At 45.9% G+C, this 15147-nt stretch overlaps 1 protein-coding gene across 1 annotated transcript in view; it reads right to left on the minus strand.

Annotated features, from left to right (window-relative positions):
* Positions 1-515: 515 nt before the first annotated feature.
* The window catches only part of LOC141799575 (CDK5 and ABL1 enzyme substrate 2-like), a 37727-nt gene continuing 23095 nt past the window's right edge, over positions 516-15147 (minus strand). Inside the window, exons 3-10 of the mRNA XM_074681853.1 lie at positions 12227-12304; positions 10833-10941; positions 10577-10745; positions 9817-9914; positions 7847-7953; positions 7369-7488; positions 6745-6829; positions 516-6178 (exon numbers count right to left, since the gene is read on the minus strand). Of these exons, the coding sequence (XP_074537954.1) occupies positions 6035-6178; positions 6745-6829; positions 7369-7488; positions 7847-7953; positions 9817-9914; positions 10577-10745; positions 10833-10941; positions 12227-12304 (910 nt within the window). The 3' untranslated portion in view covers positions 516-6034. The remainder of the gene's footprint in view (positions 6179-6744; positions 6830-7368; positions 7489-7846; positions 7954-9816; positions 9915-10576; positions 10746-10832; positions 10942-12226; positions 12305-15147) is intronic.

Genomic DNA, 15147 nt, shown 5'->3' on the forward strand with positions numbered 1-15147 from the left:
CTTGCTACTGACACATTCTCAGGTGTGTCAAAGACCGCATTAAACTCACTCTGTTCCTTGTTTTCACTATCACCATGAATCTAAGCAGAGGGGGAAGAGGCCAGAGAGTCAGCCACTCATCAGAAAGATGACTGATCCACTGTTCCTCAGAGATAAACAGGAGGGATCTCCCTGATCCCATCACAAAACTCTTACATTACCTTTAGTTGTCTCCCTTTCCCTATGCGGTACCCCTCCCCTGTCATGACCCCCACCCAAGACCTCCTAGATCCAGGATCCACTGAGCCTGGAGTCCCTCTATGAGAGGGCCTGAGGCATAGATTAGGGCTAGGGTAAGGTCTAGGGTTATAAACCCTGAAACCTCGTATGATATCATCAGCTGTGTTGTTTCCATGGCAACAAATTATCTTCAGTCATCTTGATGGGCCAAAAAACTGAGCATTTCAACATAACAAGGGATCTGAGACAGAGGAATCTTCTTATTTTTAATGAAAATAAACTTGACATGAATCAAACATTGGCAGTTTAAACAATAAATGGTATTTTATTTGTTTACAAAATAGTCATTATAAATAATTTACTTGTCTTAAGTCCTCTGCTTTTGGCTGACAATACACTCTCCTACAGTGTCATGAACAGAAAAAAAACATCCTTAGTCACACATGAACCTGGATCATCATGTGAAAACAGCAGAACCTGAAACAAGAAAAAGATCTTCACAGATTGATCTGATGTGATGCCTCAACAGAGCTGCTGCAGAGCTGCTGCAGGGCTGCTGCAGAGCTGCTGCAGAGCTGCGCTGTGTTGTCATAAAGAAAAAAAAACTCGAAACAAATAAAACATAATCCAAAATTTAAAACAACATTCAAAAAAAGGAAAAATTGTTAAATACATTTCTTTTTGCAGTGCTCAAAGACTCAAATAAATACAATAGAAACAAGAGGAGGGGATTAACTCTGTGGCACGTACACGACAAGGAGGAGGAGGAGGATGAGGGGGAGGAGGAGGAGGAAGGTCAGCTGACAGAATAAAAGCTGCATAGTATCAAAATCTCTAATGTAGAGAAGAGAGTTTTGGAAGCGTGTGTGTTTCTGCTCTCCAACTGATTCATGGTTTTGTTTGTTGTAGTGCTTCTTTCTACAGATTTCATGAACAAACAGAGCTTCGTTATTGCTGACGTTTAGAAACGTCTCTGCTCAGTGCAAACCCTGGAGTCTGGACCGTTCTTTGTTGCTGATGTCGGAGCCAGAGAGAACAAATCAGACCAACGACAAACATCTCTAAAGAGGCACTACTTTGTTTGCTTCACGTTTACTTCACAATCTGTGCAGAGGAAGTGAAGCTTGATGAAGGTGAAACATGATTAAAAATCGCTGCAGGAACTTTTTTTTCATACACACGTAAAAACATGAAACATGTCCACAGCACCAAGTTTCATTCCTTCACAACATTTTATGTTTGACCAACTGCTTCGAAAGGTTTGATTTTCAATATTTGAAAAACTCAAAGCAGCAAATATTTAGTGCCCTTTCCAAATGTTTTCCTTTACAAATCCATTAACCCAACAGTTGTTGCAGATTCAATCTGTGTTTTGTGTATTAATTGCATAAACTTGCAACAGTCACATTTCTTTAAAGCCACATAATGAGCAGATCTGATTCCAGCATTGATGCATTAAACTCTTTGAGTTTTCAGGACAGCTTTTTAAATTTGCTTCCACAGAATGACTGAAAACCATCTTGTAAAAATTGTCCCAAAAATACAAATTAAGCTCTATTTGTATGAAATTACTTTTAATTGGTACATTACTGGTAATTTCTGAATTACCCCGATGTCAGCTTTTGGTGGTTTCTCATGTCTCTGGTTGGAAAAGCTTCAGTGATTAGCCCTGGAAATTTTAATTTACAAATTACGGACGCGGTTGATTCTCACGGATTAAAAACACAGACATTCTCCACAAATATTTAAAATTATGGAAGGTCCTCAGGTGAAACTAATCCTGTGAGTAAAGGGCTTTGGTTTGTAACATTTGTGTGTGAAGGGATGCCATTAAAAACACAGGTTTGATCTTTGAAGAAACAGGTTCATCACTGTTTCCCGTCAAAATGATCATTCGGACTGAAACGGGTCATTTTTGACCAAAGAACATGAAAGAGTAGGAGTTTTCTGTCTGGACTCTTCTCTGTTTTATCTTTATGGAGTTTAAAAAATAAAAAATAAAATAAAATCTGATATGAAAGAGACAAATAGGTTTCCTGAACAGGAACGGTGTAGATATTTTTTGTCTTCATTTCCTTACCTGACAAAAACAGCATGTTTCTCCAAAACATTTTAAAACAGAACAACAGCTTTCCTGCTCCGACATCGCAGCAAAGATAACCTCAGAGCTCCAGAGCGAAGAGTCCCTTTAAAGAAAACCAAACCAGAGAAGGAAGACTGACGAGAACCCTCCAAACAAACAAAGAGGATGTTTCTTCAACTGGAGGGTCATCAACAATAAATACATCTCAGTGTTTTGGTCAGTTTTCCATCAACAAAAACACAACACGTAGAAAAATATCACTACTGAGTGATGACATAAAGGTTCAGGGTGAAGCAAAAAGGCAAAAAGTGCAAAAACAACTGAGGCCTTAAGGAGAGTTTGTGCTGAACACAAACATCCGGTCAAACGCCTCAGTTTGGTTAAATGTTTGTCCCTTTATGATACGACAAGACAGAATAAATAATCTTAAATATAAAGACGGTTTAAGGTAGTTCATGAACAGAAAGCTCTTTTTGGTTGATCCTCCTTCAGTGTGTAGCTACAGTAAAGAGTCCAGTCCACCTTAAAAGCAATAAGCTTGGTGCTTACGTGACCACAGCACGTATCAGAAGACGTCATCTGGTGTTTTATCACCAACACCGTGGATAAAACGTGGAGTGATGCCCATGTTAGACAAAAGCCTCCAGTCTAAAGGTTTTAGGGTTAGGCTGAGGGTTTCGGGTTAGGATTAGGGTCTAGGGTCAGGATTGGGGTCTAGGGTTAGGATTAGGGTTAGGATTGGGGTCTAGGGTTAGGATTGGGGTCTAGGGTCTAGGATTGGGGTCTAGGGTCAGGATTGGGGTCTAGGGTCTAGGATTGGGGTCTAGGGTTAGGATTAGGGTCAGGATTGGGGTCTAGGGTCAGGATTGGGGTCTAGGGTCTAGGATTGGGGTCTAGGGTTAGGATTAGGGTCTAGGGTCTAGGATTGGGGTCTAGGGTTAGGATTAGGGTCTAGGGTTAGGATTAGGGTCTAGGGATAGGATTAGGGTGTAGGGTCTAGGATTGGGGTCTAGGGTTAGGATCAGGGTCTAGGGTTAGGATTGGGGTCTCGGGTTAGGATTGGGGTCTCGGGTTAGGATTTGGGTCTAGGGTTAGGATTGGGGTCTTGGGTTAGGATTAGGGTCTAGGGTTAGGATTAGGGTCTAGGGTTAGGATTAGGGTCTAGGGTTAGGATTGGGGTCTAGGGTTAGGATTAGGGTCTAGGGTTAGGATTGGGGTCTTGGGTTTAGGGCTGCACTTAAAAAAGTTTTAAAAACAGATCACAGGAAATTTTGATAAATGCAGTTTGAAGGGGAAAAAGGGTAAATTTTGCATTTCACATATTGTTTTTGGACACATTGTTTAACATCAGTACCCAAAGAGAAAATCTTGTGCTGAGAGTTTGGGGAGTTTCGGCTGCTAACTTTGGAGCCTGAATTGTAGAAACCTCTCCTCCTAATTTTCCCTCTTCGACAGATTCCTGGTTCTCCTTAGTTTCATTTTCCAGATTTAGGGACAGATAATTCTGTAAAGTATGGAGTGAGGAAAAACTCTGAACAATCAAAGATAGTGTTTGTCTCTGGAGACTGTTGGGACTAGTTTATAATTCTACACATCAACAGTGTGTGAACATAAAGCCGTGTGATTGGTCAGCTTGTATTGAGCGTCCTGCATTTCCTTCATTTCTGTAATTCCCCGTTCACCAGCCAAACATTTCCTCTCCTCACACGTTCATTGTAAAAGTTGCTGGACAGTAAACAGCAACATGTATCAACTTTAATACAGCATATAATGCTCATAGAGGCAACACTGCCCTCTTGTGTTTCAGAGGAGTATTGCGGGGTAATGTGGAGGTAGGATTTCCTACTATGGTCCCGTTCACACAGGACACAACATGACCATGAATCTGTACAGCGGTCACGGTGAGTGACTGAAGCCACAACACTGAGACCTGAAGTTAGCTCGGTTTTAATCCAGGATTCAGCATCACATGATTTGACCTCAAAGAAGACTGTGAAAAAAAAACTGGAGTGATCTTTTTTCTAAATGCTGAAATGATGGAGTGACATCATGTGCTTGAGCAGTTAAGCTACTTCCTCAAGATCCTGCAGAGACGATGACAGCGCTGTCTGCTTCATCACCGCCTCACTGGAGGTTTCACTCACTGGACCAACAACAAACCAGTGAGTGAAACCTCCAACACCACGACAGCCAGAAGGAGGAGAGGAGTGACTCCCTCAAACTGAGGACTGGACAGAAGAGGAGCAACAACGCTTCAGACACCCTCAGCAAAGGCACTTGAACATCCAAACTCCTCCAGCGGAGCCTCTGGAGCTTCCTGTCTTTAGAGACCGTTCAGAGCGTGACCACCAGTCAAAACGTCCTCAAAAGACCAGGAAACTGATGGTTTATCGGCAGCTGGATGGGAGACACAAAGGTGCTGATTTCATGACATCAATGTGAGAGAGTCCAAGAGGGGGCGCAAGCAATGTGGTCCTGAAAATGTCTGGATCTGAAGTCTGCAAATCATCAAACCTTCCACAAAGAAAGGCCGATGTCGCCTCTGAAAGTCTGAAAGAACTGACGCTGCTAAATGCTTCAAACACCTCAGATGATTGTCAAATACAGGAAACTGGTCTCCAGCTCATCAGCAGCTCGGCACCTGGATCCAGAGGTCTAAGTCTGGTCCTGGACATTTATAGACAGAAGAGTAATGTCTTCATAAGAAACTGAACCAGAATTTTCTTCTTCAGAGGAGCGATCCTAGTTCATATCTTCAAATGAGACATTTTCTGGACTTGTCAGCTGAACGTGGCTCATGTTTAGTCTAAAGATTTTTTTTCCTAAAACCAGATGAAAACACTTGGTTGGATTTCAGGATTTACAGAGTAAGGGAAACTTTCAGAGACTGCTGCAGAAATGGGTGGTCTGATAGTTTAACTTGTCTCTGTGTTCAGCGTCCCTCTTTCCTTCGTGCTGATCGAACTCACTGACATGCAGCAGGGCTGTTTTCCTCATCACGGTTAGAAGATGCTACCCAAGAGTTAAACGGCAAATTAACCACACCCAGAAATCTAAATCTGAAGACCTTTCTTTCTTTTTCTAACTCGTCATGTTCGCACTCAAAGATTTTCTCATGTACTTTCAGACTGCGTCCAAAAAGAACTGTCCTTGTGCCTAACTACAGTTTGAGTGATACCTTTGAACTCAAATTCACTGTCTCCTTGTGCCGGGCATATGTTTGCATGTTGTGTTTGTATCAGGGTTGTTTCTTTTGGAGAGTTGTAGGAACTTATTTCATCTTTCAGTAAAATCTCTGCGGCTGTGGAAATCTGTGTGTCTGGAGGAATTAAACACATTTTGGTGCTGATGAGAGCAACAAAAAGCTGAGGACTCAAATGTGCTGAATCTTCAACTGCAGGGAGTGAAAGCCTCCATCTTTAAATCTCAGCTGAGAAGGATCTGGAGGGATGTAACTAAAACCAGATAAATCAGGGTTCCTTCAGGTGTGACTTGGAGCGGTTGTGATAATCTTGGACTCCAGTGATTGTTGGCGCTGCTGGACCAGGCGTCAGAGCTGCTGCTGAGCCGTGCTCACAGTGTGTCGTCACTTTGGTATCAGAGGGAGGAGCCAGGAGGTGCAGCTCCACCAGGTGGTCGTTCTACCACACAGTGAGGGTGAACTTTGGTGTGGAAACTTCTGGATCCAGCAGCCTGAGGATCGGTGTGTGCAGAGAGCTCCTACAGGGAGGATCAGGACTGCTGCTGCTGCAGGCGTCTGTAATGAGGCATGACTTTACTCTCAGGCAGGTAGAGCGCCATCTCCAGGGCAACCAGGATGGTGAACTCAAAGGATATCAGCTCCCGCCGACTGATCCTAAAACGCTCCTCCAGCTTCTGTAGAAAATACATGAAACAAATGTGTCAGTTCGGTGACGCAGATCTACTTTTTATTTTGTTGTTGTTGTTTTATAAACAACAGAATGTTCTTCTGATGCTTCGACGGCGCTCAGGGGACGGTTTGTCGTTTGTTGCAGTGACACTTTTAGCTGGAGTCATTTGTGAATTGAGTGATAAGTGTGAAAGGTCATAAATGTTCAAAAAATGAATTCATTTTGAAGAGACACTTTTAAATAACATTTAATACAAGCTAAAGATCTTTCAACAGAAGTGAAATGACATTTTACCTCTGTTAGCTTAGCAAACCACTTCTTTTTTTGGCTAAAGGCTCTTCTGATGCCGTTATTAAAGAGCTGTCATCAATGACGGGTTGAGTCAGACCGACTGAAACATCTCAGATACATTAATGACGTGTTAGCTCCCCCTGCTGGACACACTTTAAAATCTCAGACAACAACTCATGCTTCATTTCTGAGAGTAACACCTCGATCTGACTCTGCAGGTGTGGGTGTGTGTGTGTGTGTGTGTGTGTGTGTGTGTGTGTGTGTGTGTGTGTAACTTACATCAATAAGGTGTTTGACCTCCTGTTTCTTGAGGTCGCTGCTGATCTTAGCAGCCAGTAGGATGCAGGCGGCTGACACCAACTTCCTGAAAACCATCAGAGACAACAGAGTGAGGTGAGGACGTCCTCCAGCCGAGTGCAGGTGAGTCTGAGTTTGACAGGAGACGGACCGTCCAGAGTAACTCCACAGATTGAAACAACAACATGACATGGGTTGGATCTGAACTGCAGCTATCTCAGAACAAACACCAGGGGGAGCCTCTCCTGCACAACACTAAGGTCAACACAGCAGCATGCTGGGAAATCAAGGTTTTATAAGCCCGTTTCTTGACCTGGTCAGGGTCAGGGTCAGGGTCAGGGTCAGGGTCAGGGTCAGGGTCAGGGACAGGGTCAGGGACAGGGTCAGGGTCAGGGTCAGGGACAGGGTCAGGGACAGGGTCAGGGACAGGGTCAGGGATAGGGTCAGGGTTAGGGTTAGGGTCAGGGTCAGGGACAGGGACAGGGTCAGGGTTAGGGACAGGGTCAGGGTCAGGGTTAGGGTCAGGGTCAGGGCTGAGCTGGATCACTGCACCTTCCCTGCTGGCGTGGGGGTGCTGTGTGGAGTGAGGATCAGATGCTACGGTACCTGTTCTGTTTGTTGAGTCGACCCTGCAGGACCAGCTTCTCAAAGTAGACAAACGCCATCGCTATGGTGACCGGCTGCATCCCACAATCCTCCCCGACCAGACGCATCTCTCTCTTCAGACTGCCAGGCAGGAGGAGGCAGGAGGAGGCAGAAGGAGACAGGAGGAGGCAGAAGGAGGTAGAAAGAGGCAGAAGGAGGTAGAAAGAGGCAGAAAGAGGCAGAAGGAGGTAGAAAGAGGCAGAAGGAGGTAGAAAGAGGCAGAAAGAGGCAGAAGGAGGTAGAAAGAGGTAGAAGGAGGTAGAAAGAGGCAGGAGGAGGTAGAAAGAGGCAGGAGGAGGTAGAAAGAGGCAGAAACAGGTAGAAGGAGGCAGGAGGAAGCAGAAGGAGTGTATCAGCCTCACTGAGTTCAGGAATAAACAAACTAAAAAGGAAACGGTAAGATCCTCTGAGGGAGAGGGACCTCATTCAGTTTCTTTACCTTCGTATTTTACTGAGAGTGAGCTTAATGTGAGGAAACTTCTCCTTAAACGTCTCGTTCATGTCTTTCTTCAGATCAGAGGGCTTCACGTATTCGATGACCGTGGTCTGCAGGAAAACAGAACAGGAGAGGAGAAAAAAACAACACTTTAAACCGGGAAAGAAACTGCAGACACAGAGTGAGCAGGGACATTTAACAGCACACAGCTCTTTCTAAGAAAATAAAGGAGTAAGAGTTTTTGTTTCTTCAAGCTGCTGAGAGAAACTTTCACCATGAGGTGGCGCCCCCCAATGGACAAAAAAACAGCATCCTGAATTTCTCTGAACAGTGACGTGTATCTCTCATTGCTGATATGAGGCTGCAGTGTGTGTTAGTGGTTAAAAACTCAGGTTGAAAGTGTGTGTTGGCTAAAAAACACAAGGTGAAAGTGTGTGTTGGTTAAAAACACAAGGTGAAAGTGTGTGTTGGTTAAAAACACAAGGTGAAAGTGTGTGTTGGTTACAAACACAAGGTGAAAGTGTGTGTTGGTTACAAACACAAGGTGAAAGTGTGTGTTGGTGGTTACAAACACAAGGTGAAAGTGTGTGTTGGTGGTTACAAACACAAGGTGAAAGTGTGTGTTGGTTAAAAACACAAGGTGAAAGTGTGTGAAAGTGTGTGTGTGACAGAGAGCCGTACAGTGAAAGGTGAGATCACGCCGTGCAGCTTACACACTTTGGGATCAGTGACACAGAGACCAGCCTCAGAGCTCATCCCTGCAATGGATTAAACCGTGCTGATAAACCATGTGCGTGAGAGTGTGTGTGCATATGAGTGTGTGTGCATGTGAGTGTGTGTCCTGAGATTTAATTCATCTCAGCGGAGGGATAAAACTAAGCTGCTGCCTATAGGATAACTATGTTGGTGTCAAAGACTTGTGTGTGTGTGTGTGTGTGTGTGTGTGTGTGTGTGTGTGTGTGTGTGTGTGTGTGTGTGTGTGTGTGTTCTGCCCCCTGTGCTGATTATTCTTTCCTCTGAGCTCTATAATCCTCTGTGACGCTGACATCTTTCCTCTCCAGCTGCAGCTCCTCTCTCTGCTCTGACCCAGTGTCTTTGCTTCGTCACACGTGTGAAAATCAGGGAATAAAGTCACAAAATTATAGGAAAACAGCTGTGAGAAGATGACCCCCAAAGAGGAGTTACTCCATGAGAGTAAAGCTGCAGTAACAGCAGAATAAAGTCACTACTTTGAGGTTTTTGTGAAACCTTTCCACTCTGCCTTTTACATGTGTGTCAGTGTCAGTGTCTGCGTCAACCCCCTCCTCTGCCTGTGTGCGAATGTTTGGATTGTGTTGGAACGTTTGTGGGCGGAGAGTAGGCGTGGTTACATCAGCCACCTGCCCAGTGTGTGAGTGACTTTGTGTGTTGATAGAGTGGAAGAAGCTAATCAGAGCAGCTAGGATAGCGGACGTAGCACGGAGGAAGAGAAACAACCAAAGAGAAACGACTCGCCACAAAGATGAAGCTTTTTCCTAAACGAGGGTGAAGCTTGGCTCCACTTTTACTCGCTTTAAGGAACTTGGAGAGCGACACAAGTTAGCTTTCTGCTAACCAGTTGTGTGTCAGATTAGCACGATTAGCTTGTGCTAACATGCTAAGTCAGGTGCATAGCTCTTGAGTCTCTCCCACGTAGAAACGCGATGCTACAGGTGGTTGCTGGGTTAGTGAGTGTGTTCATGTAGTCACGGTCAGAGGTTGTGGGTGTGGGCTGCAGCTGGCACTGAGCCAAGGAGGAGGAGCCTAGTTTGATGTTAATGAATTACAAACCAACAGTCCTGCAGACCTGACCTTTGATGTCAGCTACACATGAAAAACCATCCACTAAAAGCGCTTCCTGAACGCGGACTGCTTTATTAAACGTCAGAAACATGACGCAGCACAGCCTTCACTTTTACACATAACGATGGAAAACTCTGCCAGGAGCATTTTACCATGTAGGAAGCAAAGATCAGAACCCGTTTGTGTTTCCCACAAGGCCACTGGGGGTCACTGAGGAGGTTGGGGTCATAGTCCATCACATCTTCCAGACCTTGGAGAGAAAAACATAAATATTGACACAAACAGCAACACTGTATGAGACACACATAGAGAAACAAATAGCAGAGTTAGCTTAGCTCGGCATGAAGCAGGGGGAAACTGCTAGCCCGACCACTGACAGTGAATATCCGATGTGGATTCATGTTGGGCCCCCCAATAATAAAACAAAGAATATGGTCAAAAGCTGCTCTCTGAGGGGGCATGGGGCTGAGTGTGTTCTGAATTATGGCTTAATGAATGCACCCTGACTGACAGGTGGATACCTCTCCATGAGCAGGTCCTCTCAGACCTCCAGCTGCCTGCAGGGACACACTCCTGACCTCAGGGGAAAGTTCACCAACAACATGTTTCACTACTCTGAATAAAACCAAGTAATGAGCTGAATATCTCTGTGAGGAGTTCACAAACACCACAGGATGTGAGCCCTCAGCTGCTCTGTGACGTCAGGAACAGACTAAAAATACAAACCTGCCATCAGTGAACACTTCCTGTCTCACCCTCACAGCTGTGTGGTGTGAATGAACGGCTGAGGGCTGGAGAGGAGGTCTGTGTTCATAGAGTGTTTGATACATACACACACGTGTCCCTCCTTTCCATCTGTCCTCATTTTTTAATGTTTTTGCTTCGTAATGTTTCGTTCTGCCAGTGTCTCACCGAGGTCCAGTCCCACCGTGCTGTTCAGCCTGCTGGGCGGGTAGCTCCGGCCCGGCATGCTGTGCGTGCTCCTGGACTGAGGAATCTGCAGCGTCAGGTCGCTGGCCGACGCCGGCTTCTGCCTCACCAGGGCGTTAGTGGGGTACAGGAACTGAGCGTATGACACCGACTGAAACGGACAGAGACAAACAGACGCTTCATCAGAATCAAACACTCAGTGATCATTTCCTGTCCACGTCCGGCTGTGTGTTTGTACCCGGCCGTATGTGTCCAGGTGGAAGCCCTCCAGCCCCGGCAGCATCTCCAGGGTGGTGGAGATGTTTCCAGACGAGTGCCTCCTCCTGGGGTGGTTTAGCGTGGGGTCGCTGCAGAGGAAGGAGGACACAGATTAACACCAGAGCATTGACAACGTCTTCACAAGCTGCAGGTTATCCCCGCGTGATCAACACGCTCTGTCTCTGTCTGCAGCCGACAGACATCAGGTCAGGACACGCTCAGTCGGTCCTGTCAGCCATAGGTCAAAGGTCACCTCCCCAACAGTCACATGTTCTGCTGCTCCCAGTTTGAGAAGACAACATCAGCTGAGAGGTGTGATCTGAGCTCACGTCCTCCACAGGAAGACCTGAGTGAGACACACTGCTGAGTGTTTGTATGCCCCACACTGTCTATACTGTGTGTGTGTGTGTGTGTGTGTGTGTGTGTGTGAGTGTGTGTATGCCCCACACTGTCTATACTGTGTGTGTGTGTGTGTGTGTGTGTGTGTGTGTGTGTGTGTGTGTGTGTGTGTGTGTGTGTGTGTGTGTGTGTGTGTGTGTGAGTGTGTGTGTGTGTGTGTGAGTGTGTGTGTGTGTGTGTGAGTGTGTGTATGCCCCACACTGTCTATACTGTGTGTGTGTGTGTGTGTGTGTGTGTGTGTGTGTGTGTGTGTGTGTGTGAGTGTGTGTATGCCCCATACTGTCTATACTATGTGTGTGTGTGTGTGTGTGTGTGTGTGTGTGTGTGTGTGTGTGTGTGTGTGTGTGTGTGTGTGTGTGTGTGTGTGTGTGTGTGTGTGTGTGTGTGTGTGTGTGTGAGTGTGTGTGTGTGTGTGTGTGTGTGTGTGTGTGTGTGTGTGTGTGTGTGTGTGTGTGTGTGTGTGTATAGAGAGTGGAGAACATCCTGTGTCTGTACTCCACCCTCCGTGCAAACAGCAGATGTGGATGTCTTTGTGTGATAACACTTCTAACCATGTCCATGTGTGGTGTGACGTAGACCTGATTGAAGGCATGCTCGCTGACTGTTTTAGATTACAGTCAGAAACGTCACATGTGTGTGTGTGTGTGTGTGTGTGTGTTTTTGATGGAGGGAGGCTGTGTGTTTTGTATCGGTGTGAATCAACAGCCAGAGTTCTCAGTCAGGTCCAGCAGTTTTTGGGGGCAGGAGGAAATCTGCCTGAACATGTCTCCTCTCTGTTTGTGAAGGACCTTTTTCCTCCTCCGACTCTTCCACCATCTTCCACATCTTCAGGACCTTTCCTCCTCTTACGCTGTTTCCTTCCTGGAAAGAAGAGCTGTTGCTGCCTGCGACTGTGCTACTAAATGTGTGTGTGTGTGTGTGTGTGTGTGTGTGTGTGTGTGTGTGTGTGTGTGTGTGTGTGTGTGTGTGCAGTACCTGAGGTAGAAGCTTTCTCCATAGGGTAGGACGGAGAAGGCAGCACACAGAGATCTCTTTGCACAGATCAACACAATCCTGAAACACAGACACAGTGAACCCAGTGGTGAGGAAGTAACAACAGCTACCACTTAAAATAAATCAACCTGTAATCAGCACACTGTGAGCTCCTGAGTTTCCCCAGTTCACTCCTCACATCAGCCTCTAACTGCTCCACAAACAACATGCCCTTCCAGCCCACTCGTGGAGTCCAACCAGATGATGAAGTTATTACTGCGCTCAGCGTGATGTTATTAACAGGGCGAGACCAGGGTAAAGACATCATGTCTCAAACTCTGGAAAATAAAAATGTGGGTGTGGATGAGACAACGTTACTGTGGTCACTCTGACTGGAGTCTGCATAAAATGTGACGTTGCTAAAGAGTATTTGGATACACTCAGGGATAAGCTAGCTGAAAACCTCCTGCTCCAGACACTCGTCTCAGACACTAAACTCACACGTGCACGCTCACATCCTACTCTAGCAACAGGAACCTACAGGTAAGGGACTCAGAGTGCAGAAAGCAGACAGAAAATGATAAGATGAGGGCCTTATTGGATATGTATCAGCTGTTCCCATGTGATTTTTTTCCGCAGAATAACACTCTGTTGTTTTCACACAATGCTTTAGTTCCAGAGTTCACTAGTTGCTTGGTTAGGTCACAACTCTTCATTGGAGTGTGCTGAACCCGCTGAACAATGCTGGCTGTAGCTGAGACAGATCAGTCAGAAATGACTTTAAGGTTGTAGGAAAAGGTTTTGTCTGACTCCTTCCTGTCTATGTGACCCTTCACTGCTCAGCTGCTCTGCATGGTCAGTCCTAACCCTGAGCCATCTCTAAACATCTGTTTATAACCAGTTTATTTCACCATAACCCTGACCCATCTCTAAACATCTGTTTATAACCAGTTTATTTCACCATAACCCTGACCCATCTCTAAACATCTGTTTATAACCAGTTTATTTCACCATAACCCTGACCCATCTCTAAACATCTGTTTATAACCAGTTTGTTTCACCATAACCATAACCATAACCCATCTCTAAACATCTGTTTATAACCAGTTTGTTTCACCCTAACCCTGACCCATCTCTAAACATCTGTTTATAACCAGTTTGTTTCACCATAACCATAACCATAACCCATCTCTAAACATCTGTTTATAACCAGTTTGTTTCACCCTAACCCTGACCATAACCCATCTCTAAACATCTGTTTATAACCAGTTTATTTCACCCTAACCCTGACCCATCTCTAAACATCTGTTTATAACCAGTTTAATTCACCATAACCCATCTCTAAACATCTGTTTATAACCAGTTTATTCCACCGTCCTCCGCTTCGGGTGGGACGGTTCAGCCTCCACGCTGTCCATCAATTTCTGATAATGGAAACCTCGTCTGGCATTATCCCTTACTTGTACCAAAAAGCATATCAAAAAAATCAGCACTAGCTTCATGCTAACATACATGTGAAACTGCATTGATATGCTAGCAGTTAGCATTAATTAATATAAGTTAAGTTTTACAACAGAGTTTCACTTTTCGTCTCAGAAACATATCACAGTTACTCTGTAAACAACAAGAAAACTCCAAATGTCAGACATGCCTTCTTCTTCTTCTCCTCCATTCCCTCCTGTCCTCCCTTTTCTCACCTGAGCAGTTACAGACAGTTTATTTGAAAAAGTGGGATTAAAACCAAATAAAGTGATGAAACAAGAATGAAGCTCAGCAAACACAGGCCAACAACACTTTGACTGAGACCTGAGGAGCTTCACTGGGACCAAGTGTGTTTGTTGTGTGTGGTGCATCCTCTTGTGTATAAAGGCCCCGGAGCTCAGGCTGCAGGTTGCTCGTCTGCTCGCCGCACGCCACACGCTGCTCGCCGCTCGCCTGCATGCCGCTGGCCTGCACGCCGCTGGCCTGCACGCCGCACGACTGCTCGCCTGCTCGCCTGCTCGCCTGCACGCCGCACGACTGCTCGCCTGCACGCCGCTCGTCTGCACGCCGCTCGCCTGCACGCCGCTCGCCTGCACGCCGCACGACTGCTCGACTGCTCGCCTGCACGACTGCTCGCCTGCACGCCGCTCGCCTGCACGCCGCACGACTGCTCGCCTGCATGCCGCTCGTCTGCACGCCGCTCGTCTGCACGCCGCTCGCCTGCTTTGTGTCTGAGAGAAAAGTGTTTACACTCATTAGGTTTGGCTGGAGAAGCAAAGAGGCTGGAGGATGATTCACAGCGAGAGAAAACATAAACTCAAACATCAGTGAGCTCATCTGAGTGATGAGTAATGGTCATTCCTGAAACTCTCCTTCAGAGAAGCAGAGGCGTTGACCCTTTAATGCCTGAGGCTGACACCAAGTTCCTCCAGAGGCGAAACAGAAACAAGCTTTAGCTCAGCTTTGGCCGAGTCAAACTGAGACGCCAACCAGCTCTGGGTTCATCAGAGCACTTGGAGGGAACGCGGGGAATCTCTACCAAAAGTTACATAACCTGGATTTAAGAACAAAAATCAAAAAGGAGAACAGCCTGACGCTCTCACCTGAAGCTGCTGAGCGTGTGGGCTCAGGTAGGAGGGGGCGCTTCTGCTGAGGTTTCTCTGTGTCGTGGGCTAAACTCTACAAACCTCCGTTATTGGTGGTTCTCCCACCTGATGACCCTGCAGACAGCTCTCCTACACACAGATTTGTTTTGACGCTCCTGTTTTTGGAGGGATGAGTTAGGGAACAAGAATTTCTCAGCTGAGGGAAGACAAGCTGAGGGATGGATGAGTTTCTGATGTGATTAATCCTTCAAAGGCAAAAAGGAGGGACTAATAAAGTGTTGTGGTTTGAAGTTTGGTTGGTAATAAGAATCTGCTGGCTGTGAATGAGTTATTACT

This window comes from Halichoeres trimaculatus, unplaced genomic scaffold, assembly GCF_033239565.1.
Source record: "Halichoeres trimaculatus isolate MK-OKI-2021-1 unplaced genomic scaffold, fHalTri1.1 fHalTri1_scaffold_11, whole genome shotgun sequence".
Classification (NCBI taxonomy): domain Eukaryota; kingdom Metazoa; phylum Chordata; class Actinopteri; order Labriformes; family Labridae; genus Halichoeres; species Halichoeres trimaculatus.